Here is a 27633-nt window from a genome sequence, read left to right as displayed (position 1 = left end):
TGAACTCGGGGCTCCCGGAGCTGCTTATCTAAAAAACAAACACAGCTCCTGTTTGCTGTGAATGAGGCAGGCAGGGGGATGAATGTCTACAGCTAGTGTTTGCTTGAGGATGTCTGTTACAGCTGTCCCCCTGCTGCATTCCTTTTTTTTCCTCTCCTTTCTGTTTGTTCTGTGTGGCCGCCCCTCCCAGCCTTGAGCTAACAAAAGTCACAGCCTGGCCCTGCTCATGGAAATGGCTTGTGTAGACTAACTGGAGCCATTGCTCTGCTCAGGGAGGGGGCCTTTTTGCTCCTTTGTCTAGCTTCTTTGTTCGGACCCGGCTCGGTGTAGGGGGCGCTGCCCAAAAAATGCAAGACCTAAAGTGGCCCAAATAGCTGAGCATATGAGTCATGCCTATGGCTCAGAAACTTGCCCAGGCATGTCTGTGCTCACCTGAAGTCTCCTCTCCTCCCCTCTAACAAGGGGAACCAATCAAAGTTACTGGTGGGAAGCTGCCTGAGTTTGCCTTTATAACCAGACATTTTCTGATCAGACCTCGGAGAAGGTCCTTGCTTTGCCACCTGGTCTGATCAGCTAGGGGTCTTTGGGGGGCCCTCTCCCTGCTCTCGTTTGTTTTTGAGCGTACCCCCGTTTTTAAACTCCCCTCCCACGAACAACGAATTTTGCCTGGAGATCTCCTGATTATTGTGAGCGAATCGAGTCCTCTCTGCGTCCTCTGATGCTGAAACTGCTGTTCCTGCTACTGCTTTGGGGATTGGTAAGAACTCCCTCTTGCAAACTCCCCCTGTCCTAGCTGCTGGCTTTCTTTCCCCAGCAGGCAGACCCAAGCTAACTCCTTGGTCTGTATCTGTAATCTGCTTCTAGCTCTGCAGCGCCTTTGCTGCTAGAAATAAGCCTGCTTGCAGCCGCCCCACTGCTGCAGCCACCACTAGTTAACCCCCCCACACACACACACTTGGAGCTGTATCCTGGGCACACACCACTCTGCCCTCTGGAACTACCCCTAGTATAAGGTGCACCCATTAGGTTAGGTTTAGCCTTTAGTCTAGATAAATTGTAATTTCATTTTGCATAGCTGTGGTTAAGTTAGGTTTAGAAAATTGTTTGCATTGTACTCTGTAAGTTAGGCTTAGAGAATTGTTGCATTGTGTTTTGTTACTTGCTAATTTGTGTAGTCTTGGTTAAGTTAGATCATAGATAAGATTTTGCTTTGTTCTGTATAATTGTGATTGTCTGTCTTCTCACTGTCAGCCCCCCCTCCCCCCCCGGGCTTCCTCTGTGTCTCCCTGACTTGTTGCAGTTTTTGCTGCTTAAACTTACAGCCTGTTTGTTCTCTGTGTCTCTCTGAGTTTAAATCTCCCTCCGCAGCGCCTCTGCCTTTGCTCTCTGCTCCGCCTCATGCTCTCTCTCTTTTAATTCCTTCCCTCACGTGTTCACACTGCTCTTACTGCTGCCAAACCTCAATTGTATTGCTAAAGTCTAGCATAAAACCCCATTGGTTACTTTTTCTCTCTGATACACCTCACATTCTACATTTACACCACTGTGACACATTTTTACCTAGGATTGTTGCTACTTAACATATTTTATCCATAACTGTTAGCTGGTTATATGCTGCTGTAACACACCCTTTACATAGAAATTGTTAGCTACCTGTTACATTTATATTTCTGTGTTAATTGGTTACCCACTGTATTGTATCCTACTGTATTGTACCCCACTATTGAAACCCCCTATACTGTTCACCAAAAGAAACCCCTCCCCAATTGTCTACCTTAACAAGCCCCATACCCCTGACTATTGAATTTTCCCTGTTTTTGCATTTTCTTAATAAAGTTTATTTTGCACCCCACCAGTGCAGTAATTGTCCCCCACGATCCCCTACCTGCTGGCAGGATCAGAGGAGAGAAACAGCACGGCGGGGGGGGGGAGGGAGGGAGTCCCTCGGAGCAGCTGCTTATCTGGTCTGCAGGCTATTTGCATTTAAGAGTGAATGAGGGGTCGGGGAAATGGTCAGAATTTGCAAGGCAGGGAGCTGACACAGTGTCAGCTCCAAAAATCCCCTCTCTCTCTCTCTCCCCCACGCTCCCTGTCACACTCCACCCCACCCCCCTCTTTTGAAAAGCACGTTGCAGCCACTTGAACGCTGGGATAGCTGCCCATAATGCACCACTCCCAACACCGCTGCAAATGTGGCCACACTGCAGCGCTGGTAGCTGTCAGTGTGGCCACACTCCAGCGCTTTCCCTACACAGCTGTACGAAGACAGCTGTAACTCCCAGCGCTGCACACGTGCAAGCGTAGCCAAGCCCTCAGAAACATGAGGTTTTCTCCCCACCTTCCCCCGGTCTGGGGATTCCTGAGACTAGTATCAGACCTCTGCATAGTCAGACTCATCTCAATTTTTCCTTTGCTCAGTTTCATACCATAACTTCATTACCTACCCAAAAATATCTTAACCAGTACCTGTCGTGGAAGGGTCCAGAATTAGATGTAAAGAAGGTTGGTTTGTCTGACTGGCTGACACATCCTCAGCTGACTGTCTACAAGCATCATTGGAGTCTTTACAGTCAGTAGTATAACTTATTTGGCCTTTTTCAGAATCTCTCAGTATCTCTTCCATGGCTTTCTCCAGCTGTTCATCTCCATTTGAAAATATCTGTACGAAGGACAAGACACAAAAAAAAGACTTAAAAACTGACTGCTACTTTTACCTTAAGAGATATTACACAAATATTTGAAAAGTATTTTAAAATTTGATTTACTTTTTTAATGACATTTTGCCAAATAACACTTCTTCAACTAATTATACCAGATACCCATGTTACTCATGTGGCTAAAGCCATGAATTCACCCAAGGCTAATCCATGTTCATTAAACCAACAAATAAAATGTGCACAATGGAAGTATATATCTGATTACCAAAGGTTCCAACATCCAGTATTACAATGCAGCATCCAGTATAACTGCTCAGGTAATGACAATTTATATTTCCTCAAATCTTTGACTATATACATTACAGATTTCACCTCTCCAAGTACTTTATATAGTATTAAAATAGCATCCATGAGTCATGAATGTGTGCTATACTCAGGTATTTTATTAAGAGGCTCACACAAAAAATAAAAAGAACAGGAGTACTTGTGGCACCTTAGAGACTAACAAATTTATTTCAGCATAAGCTTTCGTGGGCTACAGCTCACTTCTTCAGATGCATAGAATGGAACACACAGACAGGAGATATTTATACATACAGAGAACATGAAAAGTACACATACTTCGCGTACTTCCACCTTTTCATGTTCTCTGTATGTATAAATATCTCCTGTCTGTGTGTTCCATTCTATGCATCCGAACAAGTGAGCTGTAGCCCACGAAAGCTTATGCTGAAATAAATTTGTTAGTCTCTAAGGTGCCACAAGTACTCCTGTTCTTTTTGTGGATACAGACTAACACAGCTGCTACTCTGAAACAAAAAATAAAGTGTAATTAGGTATATCCTTCTCCCCTCATTTTTAATATATAACTGTAATGAATGGCAAAATTAATTTGGAGGTTTTGTTCCTTATTCTATTTTCATTTATCTTTATTTTTAAAAATAACTGAGAATTAGAAACAGAGCTTTCTCCAGGTGTTCAGACAATAGTAAAAATGTTGTTCAATTCAGTTTCTATATCGAGAAAAAAGGGAAACTACCTAACCATAACAAAACACATCTAGTCAATTGGGACAACTACCTGGGAGAGACATTTTCATATCTGCCTTCTCCTCAGGACAGTTCAACTTTGAGCTCCACTGAAAGTTAATTTAAAATTAATTTCCTCAACATAATTTTCTCTATTCTTTGAGTGGGAGCACAGTGCTCTGTCAGTCAAGTATTGACAAGTTTTCTACCTTGTCACACATTTTGGATGAAGAGAATAATATTCCTACTGAGCTTTCCCTCCCCCCACATCTGTCAGTTACTTGCCAACTAAAGTGAAGAATAATTCACATTCAAATAAGCTCTTATAAGGGAGTGGTTTCGGACAATGCACTAGAAGCTTAAAGATGATAACATTACAGTAAGGAAACTACTTTTATGTTTCTCCCATATAAACAGCCATTGCCCCCATGAGACAAGTGCTTATAGGAAACAGCAAGCAGTAAAAAGACATCCATCAAATCGAAGGGAAAGAAAAACTGAAGTCTTCCAATATCTGATAGCTGCATTGGATGAGTTTGCATCTTATACGGGCTAGTACAGTGGTTTTCAAACTGTGGGTCGGGACCCCAAGGTGGGTCGCAACCCTGTTTTAATGGAGTCTCCAGGGCTGCCTTACACTTGCTGGGGCCCAGGACCAAAGTCTGAGGGCTTCAGCCCTGGATGGCGGGGCTCAGGTTACAAGCCCCCTGCCTAGGGCTGAAGCCCTTGAGCTTCGGCTTTGCCCCCACTCACCTGAGGGGTGGGGCACGGGCTTCGGCTTTGGCCCCCACCCACCCAGGGCGGCAGGGCTCGGGCAGGCTCAGGCTTTGGTCCCTGCTCCTGGGGTCAGGTCATAATTTTTGTTGTCAGAAGGGGGTCATGGTGCAATGAAGTTTGAGAACCCCTAGCCTAGTAGAACAGAGCACTGAAAACCAAGTACACTGAAACCCAACACATCTCCTCAAAGATTCTCTGCGTTGCTGAGTCCATAAAGTAGTCCTGCTAGTGTGTGCGCGCACTCATGTGGGAGGAGTCTTATTGTATAACTGATAGTCATGCAATTTTTAGGCCTATCTTGACTTAACTATTCACTTTTTTAGATCCTCCATATAAAGACAAATTTGCATCAGACTTTCCCCAGGGCTTTGTTCTATGCAAGTAAAACTTCACTTCCTTGACCACATCCAAAACATTTCAGTGCTTCTCATGGTCTGAGGTGGCTTGGGGTAGAAAGAGGGCAAAGAAAAACTGACTCAGGTGGAAGGTTGTGTTTTTCCCAGGAAATTTTTAAAATCCTACACCCAACCACCCAGCAAACCACTGTTTAATGGACTTGGTGAGTACTTGCAAAACTAGATGTAAAGACCTTAAAATAAGGGGCTCTCCTGGCTCTGCATGCTTTCTTAAAAGCAGTGTTTCAGACTTGTTCAAGAGACAGCTACAGATGCACCAGTTCCTGTGTCTGAAATTAAGGAGTTCTTCTGGTACCTGACTGGACAGTCCTGATGGTGATTTTAAACCAGCAGCCTGCCATACATCTTCAAATATTCTGAGGCCACTATTTCATTAGATATTCTGGAATTGGGAAGGCAGTTTTGCCCTCTCCCCATCATTTTATCTTAAGGACAGTTGGGTGGCCAGGTTTGTAATATTTAAGGTGCAGTAAATGCGATCCAGCAGCAAAACCTCACCCTACAGAACCGACAACCTAAATCATTGGATTGGGACTTGGCTAATGCAGAGCACCAGAAAACTGGTGAAAATCTTGAAATCCTAGCTCCGGCTTCCAAGGCTATTGTGTGTACAAATACATGGAGCTGAGAGCAGCTCCTTTGATCGTAGTGCTCTAACCACTTCTAGCACTGGAGAAACCCACTGAGTAAAGGAAGTCTCCAGCTTCCCTTCAACCTTTGACAAAACCCCTCTCCCTACCAAAACTACTGCTAAATTCGAGTGAAAATGTGGGGTTGAAGAGAAAAACCTGTCTGGGCAGAGAGCTTAGGAACAGAAACTAGGCTGAAAGTATAGTGTAGTTATAATAAGCATGTCAGCAATGGAAGCTGGGTCATTTTCTACAAATTTCCCACCTGTGCCTACAGCACTATAGCTGCATCAAAGTTCACTATGCTGAAAACCCTGGTAAGACAAGGTCCCACAGCCAGAGCCATCTGTAACACTATCAACCAAAAACGCTTAGAGAAAGTCTGACATGACATTAAAAGTGGCTCCAGTTGCAGGAGTCTTGCCTGCATTAAGCGTTCTGTTATCAACAGTGGGAAGTGTTTAGAAAGTGTCCTTAATGGATAGCAGTGTTTCTCAACCTGAACTTAAAAAAAAAAAAAATCGGGACCCTCCCCCATAGTAAGATTTGAAAAACTGTGACCCCCTAGCTTAAATATAATTAAGTAAATTATGAATAATACTCAGGGCCAGCACCATGGGGTGGCAAGCAGGGCAACTGCCCAGGGCTCAACACTTCAGGAAGCTAAGTTACAGGACCGAACCCCGCTACCAGGAACTCTAGCATGTAACTTAGCTTTATGGGGCCCCAGGCAATTGCCCTGCTTGCCACCCCCTAATGCTGGCCTTGCACTTGTGACCTCCCTAAACTCATTCCGCGACCCCTACGAGCCATGTCCCCCAGGTTAAGAAACACTGGTATAGACAATGCTAAGGAAGGCAGATCAATAGGGCAAAAGGCAGTGCAGTCTATACATCCATAGCTTAATCCTGATCTCGTATACAAACAGCAAAACAGCATTCCGAGTCTTTGAATCATAAAGCCACATTATTTCCTATCTCTCAATTGAAGTTTTTTAATTTATAAGAATAACTGGTTTCTTTTGTTGATTGTATAAATCATAAGGATGCACAGATGGCTAATAAGTCTTGACACTTCAAGTTATTACATAAGTGACTGGACTGAAACCTTCATTAGACAAACCGATTTGCTCACTCAGGTCTGTTCATTTTGCAAATATATACAGTACAGCAAGAACAAAGGTAAAGAATTTTAAGAATCTCCCGAAACACCAAAGTCAATTAACTTAAATAAATTATAATATAAATCACAACTTTTTGGGGTGAGAGATTCTTATTATGCATTTAAAACAAAACAAAAAAAGTGTACTTTTAGTTGAGGTTTCTCATCTTTTGCATGGGGATCCTCAGGTTGCTGATGAACCAAGACAAATTCTTCACTGTTTAATGTGGACACAGATTCAGATGATTGACTAAATTTATCAAATGAAGACCGGACTTCCATTTCCGGACTGCAATCCCTTCCTGCTGCACCAACCTAATAAAACAATGTAGAAACACAGTCAGCTCTGAAACCATACACAGTTATCCTTTTCTAATTGATAAATATATTTAATAGCAGTTGCAGAAGAAGAATAGTGCCTAACAAAATAACAGAATATTTTAAATTATATAAACATAACAGTTAATGGGAACTCAGAGTTTTTATTTTTGGTCTCCCAAACCATTATTTTAGATAACAAGACCCTATAAGAGACATTCATTTTCCTTCCCTTCCTGACCATTTAGAGGGAGGGTGAAAAAACAATCTAAAAATATACTAATTAAAAAGGAGAAGGGATTAAAATACTCCATTCTGAATGGTGATTTTCATTATTTCAAAGCCCCAACCACAAAATACAATTGCTTGGCATGCTCTATGGTGGCTCTACAGCCAAAACAAGTTTTTGGCTCTTCCCTAAAGAATGGTGGCTTTATTGTGCCCATATCAACACATGCAACTCCAGCAAAGATCAAGAACATAAATACGACCTTGAAAATTTCACCTCCTCTGGGCTTATAGACATTATAAAAAGAAATCTTGGAATCACTGCACAACTCCATTCTATCCAGGGACTGATTTATACAGATTTTATACAGTACATTCTTGTCAGAAGGCCGTGCTTCCAGCAAAGCCACTGTCCTCTGGTTGCAAATACTGTGGTAGAGATTACCAGCTGGGGTTAAAGTTTTAGCTATACGTGTGCTCTTTCAAACACCCACATATTTAAGAAATATTTTCAGAAGAATGATGTAATGTGAGCTCCACCCAAAGACTAGTTTAGAGATTCACTGTTGCAATAAGCTTTGTTCCAGAGTTTAAAAATCTCTGCTAAAATTGTTCTCTCCCTTACTGGTAAAGGAATAATTCCTTCCAGCACCACGTTGGAAATGCATGAGAATAAAGACACAGGGAGGAAAGTGCAGTGAAGTGATTATTACACTAACTACAACAATTAATGTCAGTACAATGCTTTGAAAATTTAACATGCTATAGAAGTGCTTGGAGCTCACTTACTATATTACTCTATTATAGAGAAATTCCTGTTAAAATGAATTGGAGTGGAAGCGCTTCAATGCACTTCAGGGGATTTGAACTGCTCTGATTTTCACTGAAGATTCACTTTAGAATAAAATTTCATTGCCTTCTTCTTTGAATGCAGCAATTAGTCACCATGACAAATATGCTCAACCCTTATCTACATTAGAACGCCTATTGTTGCTAGCACCCATAGTTGCACCATTGCTGCAAGACAAAATATTTTAATATAGACAAGGCTTGGCTGAAAAGCTGGGAGGAGAAATTGCCACTACACCCACGATGGTGAGGAACCATAAGTATGCCTCTCAATATTTTTGATGCTGCTCCCTTAGGAAGTAGATAGGGCTTTTGTAAAGGGCCACATGCAAACACTGCTGATAAAGGCCCCAAAGCTACAGGGAATAAGATGAGGCCTTAACCCTACTCCAAATATATTTGGTGGGGAGGTAAGAGAATATTTTGCCAAGTAGGCCCTCATTTCATTACAGTGAAACTCCACTTAGTGAAGTTTTGCATACGCTTGGTGAAGGGAAATGGGGGGAAGACAGGGCTACACTATAAGAGGATTGTGCTACATTGATTATTATGCTGATTATTAAGTAATCGGAATTCTACCAGCAAATCAAGTCATTCTGGAACACAAATGTCCAGTAAAAACAAACTGTCTCCTCAAGAAATTATGTTATCCTGCAAGATTGTTTTCCTTAGACAACGTTGTCTATTTGATTAACTTCAATGTTATTTGTTATATGTACTGAGGTACAATGTAGGAGCCCCAGTTCTGCTGTACAAAACACAAAACAAAGAGACACATCTTCCCCACAGAACTTGCAATCTAAGTATAAGACAAGAGACAACAGGTGGATAAAGGCAGGGGAGCACAAGAAATGAGGTAATACTGATCAGCAGGGATCCTAGAAATCCATTTGCCACGGGAAAACATGGAATTTGCATTTTTGCAAAGAACTTTAGTTTTTACATTTTGTGAAAAAAATAAACACATATATTAACTGTTAACTAAATTTTACTGAAAGTACCAGTGTGCGCAACCTCCCATTCTTGTAGATTTTTGAATGCACTTTAAAATGTACGTAGCTAAACATACACCAATAAACTGCTTCCGGCATACAGAGTTTTGTTCAATGTCATATAGGGGTTCCTGTTTTAATGCATTTCAAATTTCACTTCAGCCTCAAGACATGAGTAATTAAAGTTATGAAAAGACGCCAAAAACTTTAAACCCCTAAAACCATGTCACTGAGTTTGGCAAGGACAACATTTAAAGATAATGTGCAGCTCTGTACTGTATGCAGCAAAGTTGTAGATTACATTTGAAGGCAGACAAATACAAACTGCAATTCTATTAATTTTATTATAATGATTAATGGCACTGGTAGGCTTCAAGCTTGCTTAAAATGGTAAATATATCAATAAAACACTGTGTTCAACTGACAGGGTGGATAAAAGTCAATTTAAAAAAAAACCAATTTTTTAATTTAAATTGGATTTTTTTGATAAAATGCTTTTTGAGGAAAAAAATTATCTAAAGATAGTTTTAATTAAGATACATTCTAGCTCAAAGATATATCATCATGGAATAGGGATGATACATTCTAATTCTATAGTATTAGACAATATATTCATGTAATGGTTAAGAAAAGTTTTGTAAATGAGTTCCAATAGTTAATGGATTAGGGACCCAATTTTATGGGGTTTCAGGGGCTTCTGTATAGCTTATTTAGATTAATCTTTCTATCTACCCAATGGGACTCAGTGCTCAGTCTAGAACATACCATCAGAGATACTTAGTTTTGCAGTTTTCAAACTATGGATTTGTGTCTCCAGAGATAACATGCTTGTTAACAGCAAAGAATGTTTTTTAAATAAATAAAGAGAGGTGAGAAATAACTGCCATCAAGCCTATTGTCCCTCTGCAAATTTGTGTACACAGAGTCAATCCCTTACCTCTCTCTAAAAGTGCAAAGTTTCAAAAAGTTCAATGAATAGAAGATTGTTGGGGGCAGAATAGATCTAGACAAGGAGAAGAAAAGTCTGGAGATAAATGTGAGAAGGGAGGGACTGACCGTAGAAACAACAGCTAAACTGTTTGAGCAGCATATTCCAGAAGTCTTGAGGTCTTTCTGAGCGTAGCCTTCATTGATTTGAGATCAACTATACCATTCTCTCACTGGAAGGGAAAACCTATAATGGCAACAGGCCATAAAAGAGACCCAGTTTGGGAATATTTTAATGAAGTTCCTCTACCTGTGGGTAAGACAGGCACGTGTGCATAATGCAAACAGTGCAACAAAGCAATGCAAGACCTGGTTGCCCGAATGCGTCATGAGAAGTGTTCCTTCTCAGGAGGAAGCTGCATTGAAGATGATGAAAGGAACATGTCTGAACATGCAGGATCTTCAGGTTGGTAAACTTTTTATTTCATACTTTTCTTAACGGACTGCCTGTCTTCCTTCTGGACTATTCTTGAATTCTCATGTTTGAGCAAAAAATATAGTTGATACCCTATGGTACTATCATTTTAGATGCAGTTGTGATAAAAAATAAATAGCTGAAATAGGCAGATCCTTCCTTTTACAATTTCACCTTTAAAGTAGTACTGAGTGTCAGTGAATGCAATGAGCAATACTAAATGAGCAGTATGGTGGTAATAATTAAATAATGACACTGACTTATTTTGTTTAGGAGAATCCATCCTAAACATACAGGATTCTGAAGACTATCCATCTTCCAGATCGCCATCATTTTCTATAGTTTCAGAGTTATCTGCCAAGGATAGTGTTTCAGTCACACTGTGTATGTCACATAGCCACAGTGTATCACTTGTAGCAAAAAGAAAAAAAAAATCTCTATCATCCAGAAACAATCATAGATAAATTTGTGATAAGAACCAGCAGATTACAAAAAGAGGTAATTGATGAAAGAACTGCCCGATTTATTTACGCAAAAAACTCTTTCTGTATGATTGAGAACCCACACTTCATTAACATGGTTCAGTCATTAAGACCAGGATACAGAGCACCCAACAGAATAGATGTCGCAGGCAAATTGCTGGATAATGCATATAAAAGAGAAATTGAGCAGTGTGCAAAAGGTCTAGAGGATAAAATTGTTAACCTAAGTCTTGATGGGTGGAGCAATGTCCACAATGATCCTGTTGTATGTGCTTGTGTGACAACAGGAGAAGGGAATAACTTCCTTACAGAAACAATTGATATATCAGGAAATGCACACACAGAAGAATACTTAAAAGAAGTAAAGCTATAACAAACTGTGAAAAAAATTCACGTCTAGTATGCAGCTTGGTCACAGACAATGCTGCAAACGTATCCAAGATGAGAAGAAATTTATTTATAAGAGAGAGTCTCAAACTAATAACGTATGGCTGTGATGCTCCTTTGATGCACCTCCTAGCCAAAGACTTCAGTGTTCCAGAAATAAAGGCTAATGTTGTTGAAATTGGAAAATACTTCCCTAACAACCACTTTGCAGGAGCTGCTCTGAAAAAAGTGGGAGGAAACAAGGTAACTCTCCCACAAGACCTGCGATGGAACTCAGTAGTGGACTGTTTTGAGCACTATATCAAGAACTGGCCTAATCTGATGACCGTTTGTGAACAAAATCAGATGGCACTGTTACAGCCAAAGTTCTCAACATTGGGCTTAAGAGAAATGCTGAACACATGCTGAGTACCCTGAAGCCTATTTCTGTAGCCTTCAACAAAATGCAGGGAAATAGCTCTTTTATTGCTGACGCTGTTGAAATCTGGAAGGAACTGAGTGAGATCTTAAAAAGAGCAATATGCAACGACAGAGTTAAACTACAAGCATTAAAAAAACAAATGAGACAAGCACTATCTCCAGCACATTTTCTTGCAAATATTCTCAATACTCAGTACCAAGGTTAAACCTTAACTGCTGAAGAAGAGGAGTTGGCTATGACATGGACATCCAGCAACCATCCTGTGACGTTGCACTCCATATGATTTTATGAAAATATGCTAATGAGTGTGAATATAATGTAACTGGAATACGCTTCATACAAAGAGTCTCTTGTAAGGGTATCATTACAAAGCTTATAATCTACTAAGTGTGGTCATCCTATTTGTATATATGTATCATTCTTGTATCTGAAACTAGAAATATGAAATATAACTGAGGTCCTATTGTAATTATGCAAAGTGAGGGCCATTAAGGGTGGTTTGGAATCTTGATGGCTCCCATCAACTAGGCCAATTCGTTGTAAATGGCTCTGTTTACTTGCAAGCTTTCCTGTGAGTCAGGCTAGGAAGAATGAAGGCTTGAGGTCTCACAGGACATGTGACCATGTCACCTGGTACTGGAATCCATCTTAAACCTGGTGCTTTTCCATTTAGGAGGAGGGGTGATGACCCAGAGAGACAAAAGATTCCCGCCTTGTGCCAAAGCTATATAAGGAGGTGGAACAGAACAAAGTGGGTTCCAATCATGAGAAATCCCCTATTTACCACCTGAGCTGAAGCTAACAAGAACTGTATCAGGGGAAAGGAGTGGGACCAGATTAGGAAGGAGTCCAGTTTGTGAAAGAAGCTTATTGGAATATCTCTGAGGGTGAGATTTTATCTGTATTCAGTTTCTTGATGTATTAGGATTAGACTTGCATGTTTTGTTTTATTTTGTGTGGTAACTTACTTTGTTCTGCCTGTTATTACTTGGAACCACTTAAATACTACTTTTTATATTTAATAAAATCACTTTTGCTTATTAATTAACCCAGAGTAAGTAATTAATACTTGGGGGAGCAAACAGCTGTGCATCTCTCTCTATCAGTGTTATAGAGGGCGGACAATTTATGAGTTTACCCTGTATAAGCTTTATACAGAGTAAAACGGATTCATTTGGGGTTTGGATCCCATTGGGAACTGGGTGTCTGGGTGCTGGAGACAGGAGCACTTCTTAAGCTGTTTTCAGTTAAGTCTGCAGCTTTGGGGCACATGGTTCAGACCTTGGCTCTGTGTTGGAACAGACTGGCATGTCTGGCTCAACAAGGCAGGGTTCTGGAGGCCCAAACTGGCAGAGAAAACAGGCAACAGTCCCAAGGGAGTCTCTGTCACCGAACCCATCACACATCCCTCCATAATGCCAACTATAATAAACTTCAGAGCTAAAGGTTAACCATTCAAGAAATATATGTTTGCTGATGATGTTTTAAAGAATGTCACACCAGTGAACTGGTGGAAGTCACTTGAGCACTTGGATTCAGAGACTATTGAAGTGATAATCTCACTTAAAAGCAGTGGCTTCTTCTGCCCATGTAGAAAAGAATATTTTCTTCCTTTGGACCAATTCATTCCAAACTGAGAAATGGTTTAGGACCTGAAAAAGCAGGAAAACTTGTTTTTCTTTTCCAGATTATGAACAAACAGGAAAATGAAGGTGAAGATGACTAAATTAGCTGCAGAAGCCAATATTTTAAGTTTCTCATGTTGACCTGGCTGACATAGTCCATTTAATTTTTGTTGTTTTTTCTTTAAAAAAAAATTCATTTAACTATTTTAGTTAAAAACAATTTTAACAAAAACAAACCTGATTTTAAAAAACTTGAATGTTTAACTAAATTCAAAAATTCATATGCTTGTTTTGTTAAAATATTTGCTGTTGAAGAAAAAAAATCCAGAATATAACACGTTATAGTGTTAGTTAAATAAAACAAAAAACCATTTAAACATCTGTCAGGTGATGTTCTCCTCCTAATAGAGCATGGCAAGAAAATCCTCCATATGTTAATGATTAACCTGTTGAATTGGAGATAGTTTACCTCCCAATGACTTCATAAATATCTGCTTCAATTACCTTTGGTAAATGAAATAACCAATCATTCGTTTTCTAATATAGCTGTAAAACTAATCTGAAAAGTTTTCAAAATAAATCACTTTAAAAATGTAGTGTGTGTATCTTCTAAAAATGAAACCTACACCTATCTCTGAGTTGTGAAGAATATGTATTAAGGTTATAACAACCAACAAGAATGCATTTTTATGTAGAAATCCATGATTAAATAGAGTCTTTCTGACTAGTGATTTAAATCAAATCCACCCTATCAACTGATACACCTATATTGTGGCTAGGGAAACTAAAGTTCAGCATTTCATTTTAATCATGGAAAAACACAGATTTTTATGTATTTTTTTAGTCAGAGAATTTTGGTTTTTTATCATGGAAAACTAGGATCCTGCTGATCAGTAGGATAGGTACTGGTCTCAGCACAGTTGCTGTCTAGCCATTGTCAAGGTTTTTTTTTAGACATCCTGGCAAAGGACAGTTTTAACAAAGTACATCTGCAAATGTTTACAGAATGCTCCTCCCAGGCATATGGGGGCAGTATGGAATAAAGCACAAAAGTGCTTGTCTGAAAATTTTACCAGTGGGCAACAAAGACTGGTTTCATTGGCAAGATATGGGAGTCAACATCTCACTAGTGAAAGAGAATATAAGCAGCATGGCGTTAGGGTACAAAGGGCCTTAAAAGTGAAGACAAGTAGTTTACGTTTCATGAGACGGAGAAAGAGAAGCCAATGGATGCAAAGAGAGGATGACATGGTTAAAGTGACGAGGGAAATAACCTTTGTGGCTTTTTTTTAAATAAACGTCAGTGGTGGAAGATTGCATTTACCAAGTCCAGAGGACATGTTGTAGTAATTGAAATGCAAGATGACAGCATGAACAAGCATTTTGGAACTGCATGGATAGATAAGAAAAGGTCACATCCAGGGCCATCCCTAGGCAGCTGCATGCTGCTTACGCAGCAGCACCAGCTCCGGCAGCCAGTCCTATCCCCCAGCCCCAGGCTGCGCTCACTGCAAGGGGCAGGGCCGTCCGTAGCAGGGTGTGGGGCCCGGGACAACTCCCTCCACCCTGCCTCTTAGTCTTCCTCCCTGCTCCACCGCCATCCTGTCCCCATTGCTGGGGGAAGAGGTGGAATGGACACAGCCCAGAGGATTAGCAGGGGGCCTACGCCAGCAGCAGGGGTCAGGCCTGACCTTGCACTCACCATCAGGAAGCAGAGCAACCCAACTCCAGCCCGCTCCCCTCTGCCAGCTCCCAACCACGTCGCTCCGCTTCCCGCTGCAAGTGAGTGCAGGTGGCAGTCCTTCCCCCTCCCCCAAGCGACACGCCTGGGGCCGAGATGGGGGAAGCGGAGTGGGCTGGGGCCGGAACGCTCCACTTCCTGCTACCAGTGAGCGTGAGGGGAGGTCCTTTCCCCACCCTCCCCAACCCGAGTGACACAGCTAGAGCAGGGGGAGTGAAGTGGGCTGGGGCCAGGTTATTCCGCTTCCCGCTGCTGGTGCCAGGCCCCCTACTAATCCCCTGGGCACTCTGGACCTGTGGGGCCCCCCAAAGCGGCACCCCCCAGCTCCTGCCTCCCCAGACCCTCCATGGGAGGGAGTGGGGGGGGAGCAGGTGCTTGGGCTGCATAGGGCACCATAATTGGTAGGGACAGCCCTGGTCATATCTTAGATATGTTATGCAAAAAGACTCAAAGATTTTGACACAGCCTGATTGCAAGAGTAATTTCAGATTAAAATCTAGGCCTTGTGTCTTTTCAAGATACCCTCTTTTAGATGCTAAAGAGCTTTGATCTATTATCATATGGCAAACAGCAACTTTATAGCAGCATTTGTATTCTAATATAGAATTTCTGCTTTGTCACAAGAGTAACTTTAGCAGTTTCATCTCAGAGACAGATGGACAATCATTCAGCACTTTTTAGCACCACAATATAGAACAGAAATGGGTGTCAGTACTTTTGTCTTGTGCTGTGAGGACAGATGGGACTGAGCTACAACAGTAAAAATGGCTTCCCCAGAGTACCAGCGGCAGAATGAACATGCTACTCAATTAGTACCTTTTCTGATGCTGAAATGCATGAATGAACCACAGAAGTGATAGGATTTCTCATCTCTTTAGCCCATTCTAGTCATGTGCTATTTAGATAGCAAAGGTTTTGTACACAAAAGTTAGTATGACACCATCCACAAGCCAAATTAGCTTCCCATACCGTGTTTTGTGGAGAAAGTGGATAAGGAAAACTTATTTACTTATTCCCCTAATACAAGAACTAGGGGTCACCAAATGAAATTAATAGGCAGCAGGTTTAAAACAAATAAAAGGAAGTTCTTCTTCATGCAGCGCACAGTCAACTTGTGGAACTCCTTACTTGAGGAGGTTGTGAAGGCTAGGACTATAACAGCATTTAAAAGGGAACTGGATAAATTCATAGTGGTTAAGTCCATAAATGGGTATTAGCTAGGATGGGTAAGGAATGGTGTCCCTAGCCTCTGTTTGTCAGAGGATGGAGATGGATGGCAGGAGAGAGATCACTTGATCACTGCCTGTTAGGTTCACTCCCTCTGGGGCACCTGGCATTGGCCACTGTCAGTAGACAGGATACTGGGCTAGATGGACCTTTGGTCTGACCCGGTACGGCCGTTCTTATATATAAATTAGCCACCAGTCACATTCCAGAGCAAATAGCACAAGTATTAGAATGACTGCCTAAAGACATGATATACACTCCAAAAACATACACCAAATCTAAAAAAGTTACCCCAATTTTTTTTTTAATGGACTGCCTATAAGAAAAAATATACACATATACTATATAATAAATATTTGGATGTTGATACATCATACATCTGAACACTTATGAAGTGACACAATAATCTAGTAAAACCTGTCAAGTGATCCATACAGATTAAAAGATCTTTATGAGGCAACTGACTATCTTTTGGCGCAGTGGCCACACACAGACAGTAATGTAATGATGTAACATGCTTTTTTATTACCAAAAGAAAACAGGCATTTCCTTACTGAATTTCTAGTCGCTTCTAGACAACAGAAGTTTGAGGACTCTCTCTTTGGTAGCTAGTTTTACTCTTGTATATATTAGCACCTTCCCCTCTCTCTCTCTCTCTCTCTCTCTCACTACCAGCAGTTTTGAATTTAAATTCTGCCACTTCTAAATCGTAGCAATTTAAAATGTCAGAAACGTTAATGTGTTTGGTTTCATGGAACAAGGTCAAAGTTATGATGTGGCAGGCAGACAGACAGGTTTATATATTCTAAACTAAATCTAAATATCACAAGTTCAAGTTTGGCAGGTTATAACCCACAATACAAACACAGTGCTGCTCTAGAAACTCTCTTCCCTGGAACATATATGGCTGCAGTAACAATGGGGAAGCAGCTTCCTAGGAGAGAGGCACTCCTAGAGCCCAGGAAGTATTGGTTTCCACTTTTGGGTAGTGGAAGATGATGGATGTCTGCAACTGGACTCAAAAATCTAAGAGAAGAATTCGCTATTATTTTATGCTTTCCCCAACCTCCATTTTTTAGGTCCACTTTCCATATGAATAACCCAAATTACACCTATGAATGAGGACAATTCTTGTTGATTAACATCCTCCTTACTAAATTCTGAATAAGAGCACTTACGCGGACCACAGTCTTGTTAAATTCACTGTTGTTGCTATCAAAGTTACTGACAGCAGCAGAGGCACTGGAACAGTCTGACTGCAGACTCAGAAACACAACAGTATACCACTTTACATTTGGAAAGTTCTCTCCACATCTGTACAGATTAGAGCTTTATATTTACTGTAAAAATTTAAATTCTACATAAGATACTGGCTCGGGCAGCCACACTCACTCCCATAGGCAAGGCCGGTTCCAGGGTTTTTGCTGCCCCAAACAGGGAAAAAAAAAAAAGCCGTGATCACGATCTGCAGCTCTACCACCGCCACTTCAGTCTTCGGCGACAATTTGGCGGCAGGTCCTTCGCTCCGAGAGGAAGTGAGGAACCCACCACCGAATTGCCGCCGAAGAGCCGGACATGCCGCCCCTTCCCCATGGCCGTCCCAAGCACCTGCTTGCTGGGCTGGTGTCTGGAGCCGGCCCTGCCCATAGGCAAATTTATTTTATCAAGCCTTGATCAGAGATACAGTACACATGCTGGTGTAGAAACTCCTAGAAAAAAAAAACAGTGCATTTTTTGTTTAAACTATTTAGCATTACAAACTAGTAATATACTTCCTAGGAATGCAGACAACATTGCCCAAATGGATTTTTTGCCAAACAGGTCACATTTTCAACTCCAAAACTGAGTCCTATTTTTAAATTTGAAGAGGATTACATATTTTGGACTTCTCAAAAATTAAATATGTCCCATTTTATCTAGTTTTAAAAGAGAAAGACCACATGCAACAATCTACATTAGGAAAGTCTTAAGAATTGTGTTGACACTGTAGAAGATAGGATGGTTAAGGCAATGGGCAGGACTGAGGAGATCTCAATTAAATTGCTGCCTGTCTCCTCCACAGATTTCCTGTGTGATTTGGGGCCAGTCACCTAATCTCTCAAGGCCTCAGTTTCCAATTCTTGCTCATATGCAGCTTCCAATTCTCCAATCCTTTTTCTGTGTTGTGCACTTAGAGCATAAGCTCTTTGGGAAAGGGACTGTCTCTTACTATGCATTTGTACAGTGCCTAGCACAACGGGGCCCTGATGTTGACTGTATTACAATAGTGCCTTATGGCTCCAAACAGCTTTTCATGTTAGTGCTATGAACTAAAAAGAAAACCACAGCAGAATGAGAAGAAATTAACCTCATTGCTTCTTTCTTGAAATAGAAATGATTCAATATAAAACATTAACAGTTTCTAACAGGAAGTAAGTTTCCTGTGCTCTGAGAGCAACCAAAAGCAAGCTCCTAATGTGCATGTTTCTCATCAAAGCTAACAAGGGCAGGACAGGCAAACTCTTGCTTAGTAAAGTTGACCTATTTTGTATTCAAGTAGACCATGTAAACTGAATAGTTTTGCTAACTGATCACAAAATGGAAGTGTAATAAAAAGAAAACGAAAAAGAAGAGTTTCTTACCAGTAACTGTGATTCTTGAAGAGTGGCCTTGTACTTATATGTATTCTTGGGAAAGGTACCCCCTGGCATCTGAATTCCAAGAACTTTCTGAAAAGCTATGTCTGTTGGGGCTACATGAGCTCCATCTTCTGCTGCTGAACAATTGGCACCTGAGATCATAAGGGAAGTGCAGTCCTTAACTGCTTCAGTTTCCTCACCTAAACCTCAGAGTGCAATGTATTTAGGAATTGACAGGCAAAGGGGAGGGTGGGTGGAGAGTGTGAATACAGCAGCAACTCCCAAGGAACCACAGTTACCAGTAACCTCTTACTTGTTCAAGGGCCTCTGTGCACTTCCACTCAAAAAGGAGATTAATGAGCGGAACTGGCCAGATGAGAAGGTGGTCTGAGGAGTTCTTAGTTAAACCAGAAACGAACATTGCTCTCCTCAATCCAGCATCAGAGCAGGATATTAAGTCCAGAGGCTAATGTACAGTAAATGCACTTACTGACCACCACACAGCTATTCTGCATATTTCTATAATAGGGATATGTTTAACTCAAGCCATGAAAGCAACTGTAGCTCTAGTTAAGTGAGCCCTAAGACCTGCAGATATGAGAATTTTAGGTATGTCATAAAAGTTTCAATACAGGACCTTATCCACTTAATCCCTCTTGCACTTTTCCCCAGGAACTACAATAAATCTAGTGAGAGAAGATGGAGAACACTAATGCAGAATCAGACGACAGGCCCTTCTCACAATCTCATACCAAAAAAAAATCTCTTCCATTCTGAGTAACAATTCTAAGTTGAAAACTTCTTAGATTGTAGTAGAGGACTGCTTGAACTTGAACATGCATCTGTGAAAGTCAGTATCCTATGACTCATGTTGCCTGGTACAGAGACTCTGGATTGTGGGGGAAAACTAGACTGTCCCTTTGGGATAGAAGATGCTAATGAAACAGCTCTAGAATACCAGTAGATCATTGCTACTTTGGCCAATGACAGCAAGCCTCTGTCTTGAGTCACCTTTTGAATTACCAATTCCCCTCATTTCTATGGAGTTAAGGTTTTGTTTTTGTTTTTTAATATATTGTTTTTGCAGCTAGTTTATAGTTGAACCACCCACCTTTTATGAAATCACTTCATGTGCTCTGTAAATAATTTCCCCATACAACAAGGTATTGTTTTCACCTGCATTATACTACGGGATAATACCAGGAGTTTAAATATCTTTAAAGATCCCTCTCCTGGAGGAGGGACGATTGGTCAATTACAATTATAACAGATCTATAAAGCACACAATCTCTAAAAAAAAAGTTTTAAACTTTCTAAAAAATAGCGCTGTCGATTAATCGCAGTTAATTCACATGTCTAACTCCAAAATATTTTCATGATTAAAAAAATTAAAGTGTATATTATTTTTATTACAAATATTTGCACTGTAAAAATGATAAAAGAAATGGAAACTGCACTCAAAAACAAAACAATATAAAACTTCAAGGCCTACAACCACCATTCCCAAGGACATGCTTCCATGCTGATGAGCCTCATTAAAAAAAAGTGCTAATTAAATGTGACTTAACTCCTTGGGGGAGACTTGTATGTCCCCTGCTCTGTTTTACCCACATTCTCCTACAAATTCATTTTATAGCAGTCTCAGATGATAAGCCAGCACATGTTGTTCATTTTAAGAACAATTTCACTGCAGATTTCCCAAAACACAAAGAAGGTACCAATGTGAGATTTCTAAAGATAACTACAGCACTCTACCCAAGGTTTAAGTATCTGAAGAGCCATCTAAAATCCAAGAGGGACAAGGTGAGGAGCATACTTTCAGAAGTCTTAAAAGAGCAACATTCCGATGCAGAAACTACAGAACCTGAACCACCAAAAAAGAAAATCAGCCTTCTGCTGGTGGCATCTGACTGAGATAATAATGAAAAATGCGTCAGTCTGCACTGCTTTGGATTGTTATCAAGCAGAACCAGCATGAAGGAACATATGAATCTTTAATACATCTGGGAGGTAAATATCTTGCGATGCCAGCTACAACAGTGCCATGTAAATGCCTGTTCTCACTTTCAGGTGACATTATAAACAAGAAGTGGGCAGCATTATCTCCTGCAAATGTAAACAAACTTGTTTGTCTGAGTGATTGGCTTCACAAGTAGTAGGACTGAGTGGACTTGCAGGCTGTAAAATTTTACATTGTTTTATTTTTCAATGCAGTTATTTTTTGTACATGATTCTATGTTTGTAAGTCCAACTGTCATGATAAAGAGATTGCACTAAAGTACTTGTATTAGGTGAACTGAAAAAATACTATTTCTTTTGGTTTTTTTACGGTGCAAATACTTGCAGTCAAAATAAATATAAAGTAAGCACTGTACACTTTGTATTCTGTGTTCTAATTGAAATCAATATATTTGAAAATGTAGAAAACATCCAAAAATATTTAAATAAATAGTTTTCTATTGCTTAACAGTGCAATTAATCGTTTGACAGCCCTACTAAAAATATGTATTTTCTAACAGAGGGAAAGGAGAGAAATGATTATTAAATGGTAGTAGCAGATACCTGTTTCCATTGTTACCTGACTTTGCTAAATACAGTATTATCTTTTTTCTCTTCACCCTTCCCCCGATTTAGTTCAGATCTCTGGATATCCTAAATGTTGTCATATCCTGCTCTTCCTTTCCCCTCTAGCAGCTTGTTATAGCTAAAGCTCAGCTTTCAAGAACTACATTAAAAAGAGAAAATATTGTCTATGGCAGTGGTTCACAACCAGGGGGCAATGAACAGGTTTCAGGGGGGCCACCAAGCAGGGCGAGCATCAGACTCACTGGGGCTTGGGGCTGGAGCCTCTCTGCCCTGCTGCTAGGGCTGAGGCCAAAGACAAAGTCTGAGCAACTAAGCTTTGTGGGGCCCTCTATGGCATAGGGACTAACACTGGAGCTGGTTTTTATAGGAAGAAAAAAAGAGTTATGGCACAGGTGAGCCATTGAGTTTTTATAGCATGTTGGGGGAGGGAGGAGGGGTATACCTTGGAAACAAAAAGGCTGAGAACCCCTGGTCTATGGGATGTACGTTTAAGGCTATGTATCTATTGGGTTCCCGGGAAATGGGGCGGGCGCAAGCCCGCCCCATGCTAACGGATTCCCGCCCCCAGCCTAAGGGGAGGAACCACAGGGCCACGGAAACCCACTAATTGCGGGGGACAACTAATAAAAGAACAGGGACAGGAGTGAGGTCAAAGGGTCATAAGGAGGGAGCCTGATGGGGACACCGAGCAGAGAACCCCAGACAGTGCCCACTGCTCCTCGAAGGCGTCAAGGGAGCCAGCGGACGCCGCCCAGAGGAACTCCGCCCGGAGACATGAGCGGACGAGGGACTGGAAACAAGCCCCACAGTCGCAGGAGTCTCCGTCGGCCAACCTCCTCTCCCTGGTCGCGTGGATGGCCTTTTTAGCCAGGGCGAGGAGGAGGTTGACCAGGAGGTCCCGCGACTTTGTGGGGCCACGGATAGGGAGTGCATGGATAAGGTGGTGAGGGGAAAAGTGCAGCCAGAAACGTAACAGAATATCGGTGAGGAGCCGGTATAGGGGCTGCAACCTGGCGCACTCTAGGTAAACATGCGCCAGGGTCTCCCTCACGCCGCAGAAGGGGCAGGTGTCCGGGACAGGGGTGAACCGCGCCAAGTACACGCCCGTGCTCACGGCCCCATGAAGGAGCCGCCAGCTGATATCCCCGGCGGGCCTCGGGACCAGGGTGGAGTACAGGCTGGCCCACCGGGGCTCCTCACCCTCCACAGGTGGCAAAAGGTCCCGCCACTTGGTGTCGGGGCGGGACACGAGGGTGAGGAAGTGAACGGTATGGAGCACGAGCGCGTAGAGCTGCTTCCTTGGCGCGGTTCGAAAACGGACCGGCTGCAGATCGTGCAGCCGGCTTGCCGAGAAGGGGCGGGGGGGCCGGTCGGGCCTACGGGGCAGGGGCCCGATGAAGAGGTCCGGAGGGCTCGGGGTAGGGGGTGGGCGGGGCGTGCCCTCACGCAGGACCTGGTCGAGGTAGGCCCGAGCAGCGGGCGGCAAAGCGGCCCGCACCTCCTGAAGTACGCGCCGAGGAGTACACGGTCTGGAGAGCCCCATCCGCCGAGCGAGCGTCAGGGGACCCAGCCAGTCTCCCCGGTCGTAGTCCAGGAGGTCTCCGACCCTGGTAGCTTCCGCCAGGACCAACCTCTGGCGCACCGCAGGGGACTCCGCCACCTGCACACGGAGCTGGGGGTTGTGTAGCAGGGGCTCCGCGAGGAGATCTGCTCCCTCGGTGGCCGCCACGGACCTGGTCGCAGAGAACAGCTTCCAGGTCCGGAGGAGGTCCTGGTAGAAGACCGGCAGCCCGGAGAGGTCTCGCGGAAGACCCCTCGGATCGAGATAAAGGAGCTGCCGGTCGTATCGGAGCCCTCGGAAGCGGCGCAGGAAGGCGTGCGCCAGGGCTCTCCACGCCGGACTACCCGCACCATAAAGGAGCCTCTGCAGTGCCTGGAGGCGGAAGACGTGGACCTGAGTGCGGAGGCACTTCAGGCCCTGCCCGCCCTCCTCCAGGGGTAGGTGGAGTACCCCTGCGGGGACCCAGTGCAGTCCTGGCCAAAAGAACTCCAGCACCACCCTCCGGAGGTCGGTCAGGAACACCGGGGCCGGGACCAGGGTGTTGAGCCGGTACCAGAGCATGGACAGGACCAGTTGATTGAGCACCAGTGCCCTCCCTCGGAGGGAAAGGCACCGGAGGAGTCCTGTCCATTTCCGGAGCCTCTCCGCCACCCTGCCCTGTAAACCGTGCCAGTTCTCCGGCGGAGAAGGATGCGTGGCAGAAAGGTAAACGCCGAGATAGAGCAGCAGACCCGCGCTCCACCGGATGGCCTGAAGCGCGGGTGGGAGGGAGCCCGCCTGCCACCCGTCCCCGACCACCAGGCCAGAGCTCTTGACCCAGTTGACCCGGGCGGAGGAGGCCGCCAAGTACACGGCCTGGCAGGCCTCCACCTGCGCCAACTCGCCCGGGTCCTGGACCACGAGGAGCACATCGTCGGCGTACGCCGACAGGACCAGCCGCAGCTCCAGCTCCCGAAGCACCAACCCCGTCAGCCTCCTGCGGAGGAGACAGAGGAAGGGCTCGATCGCCAGGGCGTACAGCTGGCCCGAGAGGGGGCACCCCTGCCGCACTCCCCACCCGAAGCTGACCAGCTCGGTCAGGGTCCAGTTGAGCCTGACCAGACACTCTGCGGAGGCGTACAGCACCCGGAGAAACCCCACAAACTGGGACCCGAAGCCGAACGCCTGCAGAGTGCCCAGAAGATACCCGTGGTTCACCCTGTCGAACGCCTTCTCCTGATCCAGGGACAAGAGGGCGAACGACAGACCATCCCTACACCCTAATTCCAGAAGGTCCCGGACCAGATACAAGTTATCAAAGATCGTGCGGCCCGGGACGGTGTAGGTCTGGTCCAGGTGGACCACGTCCGCCAGCACGGACCCTAGCCGAATCGAAATGGCCTTCGCAACGATTGTATAGTCCGTGCTGAGGAGCGAGATGGGACGCCAATTCCGTAAATCGCGGAGGTCCCCCCTCTTCGGCAATAAAGCGAGCACGGCTCGCCTGCACGAAAGAGGGAGGACCCCGCCCCGCAAGGACTCGGCCCAGACGGTGACTAGGTCCGGGCCGAGGACGTCCCAGAACACGCGGTAGAACTCCACGGTCAGCCCGTCCATGCCCGGGGATTTATTGGTGGGCATGCGACGGAGGGCTTCCGAGAACTCGGCCAGAGTGAGAGGCAGCTCTAGCCGGTCCCGGTCGCCTGCGCTGACCGTCGGGAGTCCGTCCCACAGCACTTTGCAAGCGGCAGGATCTGTCAGATCCGGGGAGAAAAGGCGCGCGTAGAAGGTCTGGGCCCTCTCGCACATCTCCGCCGGATCCGTGAGGGGGGAGCCATCCTCCGCCAGGAGGCAGGTGACGTGCTTCTTGGCACCTCTCCATTTCTCCAGGGCGTAGAAGAAGCGGGAGCCGCGATCCATCTCCCGAAGGAGGCGGATGCGGGATCGAACAAAGGCGCCCCGGGCCCGATGGTCTTCGAGGACCCGGAGCTCCTCCCGCTTCTCCCGGCACGCTCCGCAAAGGGATGGATCCTCGGGGCTGGTGGCCAGACGCCTCTCCAGCTCCAAGACCTCCCGCTCCAACTGCCCTATCGCCGCATCCCTCCGTCGGCTGGCGCCCCGGGTGTAGTCACGGCAGAAGAGCCGGGCGCGCACCTTCCCCACATCCCACCACCGCCGCGCCGAGGGAAAGGCGCACCGCTGCCCTCGCCAGGCCAGCCAGAACTCCCGGAAGGACGCCACGAAGCCCCCATCCTCCAGCAAGCTGTTGTTGAAGTGCCAATAGGCCGGCCCAGGCCTCTCCGCGCAGAGAGAGGCCGTCACGGTGACGAGGTGGTGGTCCGAAAAAGGGGCCGGCCGGATGCTGGAGGACTGGGCCCGTGAGAGATGGAACCGGGACAGATAGATGCGGTCCAACCGGGAGTGGCACGACCGATGGGCTTCCACCCGGACATAGGTGTACGTGGAGCCGTCGTCCGGGTGGTGGTCGCGCCAGACGTCCACCAGGGAGTGATGGGCGACGATCTCCCTGAGGATGTCCGCGGCGGCCGGGCTCTGCTCAGTCCCCGAGCGGTCCCGCTCCTCGAGGACGGTGTTAAAGTCCCCGCCCAGGACCAGGCACTCGCGAGGATCCAGGGAGCCGAGGAAGGCGGACGCCTGTCGATAGAATCGCAGCCGCTCCGGGGCCGATGTCGGGGCATAGACGTTGATGAGGTTGACCACAAGCCCCGCCATGCGGACCCGGAGGTGCAGCAGGCGGCCCAGCACAGCCTCGGCGACCCCCAGCACCTCTGGTCGTAGGTCGGGGGAGAACAGGGTAGCCACTCCAGCCTGACGGGTGGTGAGATGGCTGAAGTAGACCCCGTCCCCCCACTCCAGCTGCCAGCTAGCTTCGGCGGCCGGATCCGTGTGGGTCTCCTGCAGGAAAACCACGGAGTACCCCCCCTCCCGAAGGAAGGAGAACACCTGGCTCCTGCGGAAACCCACCCTACAGCTCCGGGTGTTTAGTGTGGCGAAGGTGATGACTGCCATGAGGAGGGCTGGGGGGGATCCACGTCAGCAGGGGCGCTCACGGCCCCCGTTGGGCCGCGCAGCAAACCGTGGCCCACCCCGAAGGCGAGCAGGGAGTCACGGAAGCCACGCGCCCGGTGGTAAGCCGCGACATTCTGCTTCCCGGTCCCCTTGCCCTCCCCTATGAGGGCCCGCGTGGCCAGGAGGATCCGGTGGAAGTCCCCCCAACGCTGGAGAGCAAGCACGACCTTGTTGCGGGAGCCCCGGACGTCCTCCAAGAACTCCCGCAACTCCTCTCGCAGTGTATGGGGGGGCGGGGTCACTGGCCTCCGGGGGTCCACCAGTGGGGCCTCTGGCGCAGCCCCGTGGCCCGCTGGGATGGGTAAACAAGGGGCGGACCCGCGACGTGGCGCCCGATGGACCGGCGCCACCTGGTCCGCCCCGGACCTTGGCTCAATGGGGGGGGGGCGGAGGGAAGAGCGCAGCCCCTAGTGGGTCCGGACTGAGGAACGCAAAGGCCGCTCCCTGGGAGTCATCCTCCGGGAAAGGGAAGGAGACAGCTCCAGGGGCGGCAATAACAGTACAGGAGGCGGAGGGGGCAGGGCTGGGGTCAGGAGCAGTGTTGGGGGGGAGGGACAGTGATGGGACCCTGGGCCGCAGGAGCAGGACCATCGGTAAGCGGCTCCTCGCGGCCAGGCACAGGGGTTGGAGGGGTAGGGAGGGGGTCCCCAGTGACACCGGGCTCGGGCTCAATGGTAGGCAGAGCAGCCGCGGCACGGGGAGATGTGGAATCCTCAGGGGGGCCCCCACCCGGGAAGGAACTCGATCGCCCTGCACCACCGAGGGACACCCCCAGTAGCTTGTCTCCCGCCCATGAGGCACCGGCCGTCGCCTCAACAGGCTCGGCGGCCAGCAGCAGGGTGCCATCCGCAGCCGGGCAGGTCGAGGAGTCCAGGGGACCCTCGGAGGCGGGAGCGGACGTAGCAGGAGGGATGGGGGAGCATGGGGAAGGGGGAGCTGGGGTGAGGTCGGCCAGGTCGAGGCCCATTCGTAGAGGGTCGTCCTCCCCCTGGGTGACCGGGGTCAGACCCAGGGCCTCGATCTCCGCAAAGATGGAGGGGAGCTCACCACCCACCACCCCAGAGGCCTCCCCACTTGCGCCCGAGGCGACGCTCACCTCGGGTATTGCGGGGGGCACAGGTGGCAAGGGAACAGGAGGGGCTGCATCGGGGGCCCCCGCAGGGAGGGACTGCGGAGGAGGAATGGTGGTACCCTCCGGTGCTGCCATGTCTTCCCTAGCCGTCATCGGCAGATGGGGTGTCCCCGTGGGCACGGCGGAAGGCTCGGTGCCTGCGGCCCCCTTTCTGGTCTTACGGGGGGCTTCCACGGCAGATGGCACGAGTTGAGCCCGAGCCTTCCGCTTACCCCGCTTACCCTCCACCCGGGTCCAGCCCTCCATGGCATCACCTGCGGGCTGGTCAACAGGGATTGGGTCAGGGGGCAGAGAAGACAGTTTGGGGGCAGGGAGAGGCACTGGTGG

General features: G+C 46.0%; 1 protein-coding gene across 2 annotated transcripts in view; it reads right to left on the bottom strand.

Annotated features, from left to right (window-relative positions):
• Positions 1-27633, bottom strand: part of RABGAP1L (RAB GTPase activating protein 1 like) — a 542116-nt gene that overhangs the window by 478229 nt on the left and 36254 nt on the right. For both annotated transcript variants that reach the window (XM_039484970.1, XM_039484969.1), the window contains exons 2-3: positions 6816-6983; positions 2467-2659 (exon numbers count right to left, since the gene is read on the bottom strand). In XM_039484970.1, coding sequence (XP_039340904.1) covers positions 2467-2659; positions 6816-6950 — 328 coding nt within the window. In that variant the 5' untranslated portion in view covers positions 6951-6983. The remainder of the gene's footprint in view (positions 1-2466; positions 2660-6815; positions 6984-27633) is intronic.

This window comes from Mauremys reevesii, linkage group 8, assembly GCF_016161935.1.
Source record: "Mauremys reevesii isolate NIE-2019 linkage group 8, ASM1616193v1, whole genome shotgun sequence".
Classification (NCBI taxonomy): Eukaryota; Metazoa; Chordata; order Testudines; family Geoemydidae; genus Mauremys; species Mauremys reevesii.
The sequence above is the reverse complement of the archived record's forward strand: the minus strand, read 5'-3'. Positions and strand labels throughout refer to the sequence as shown.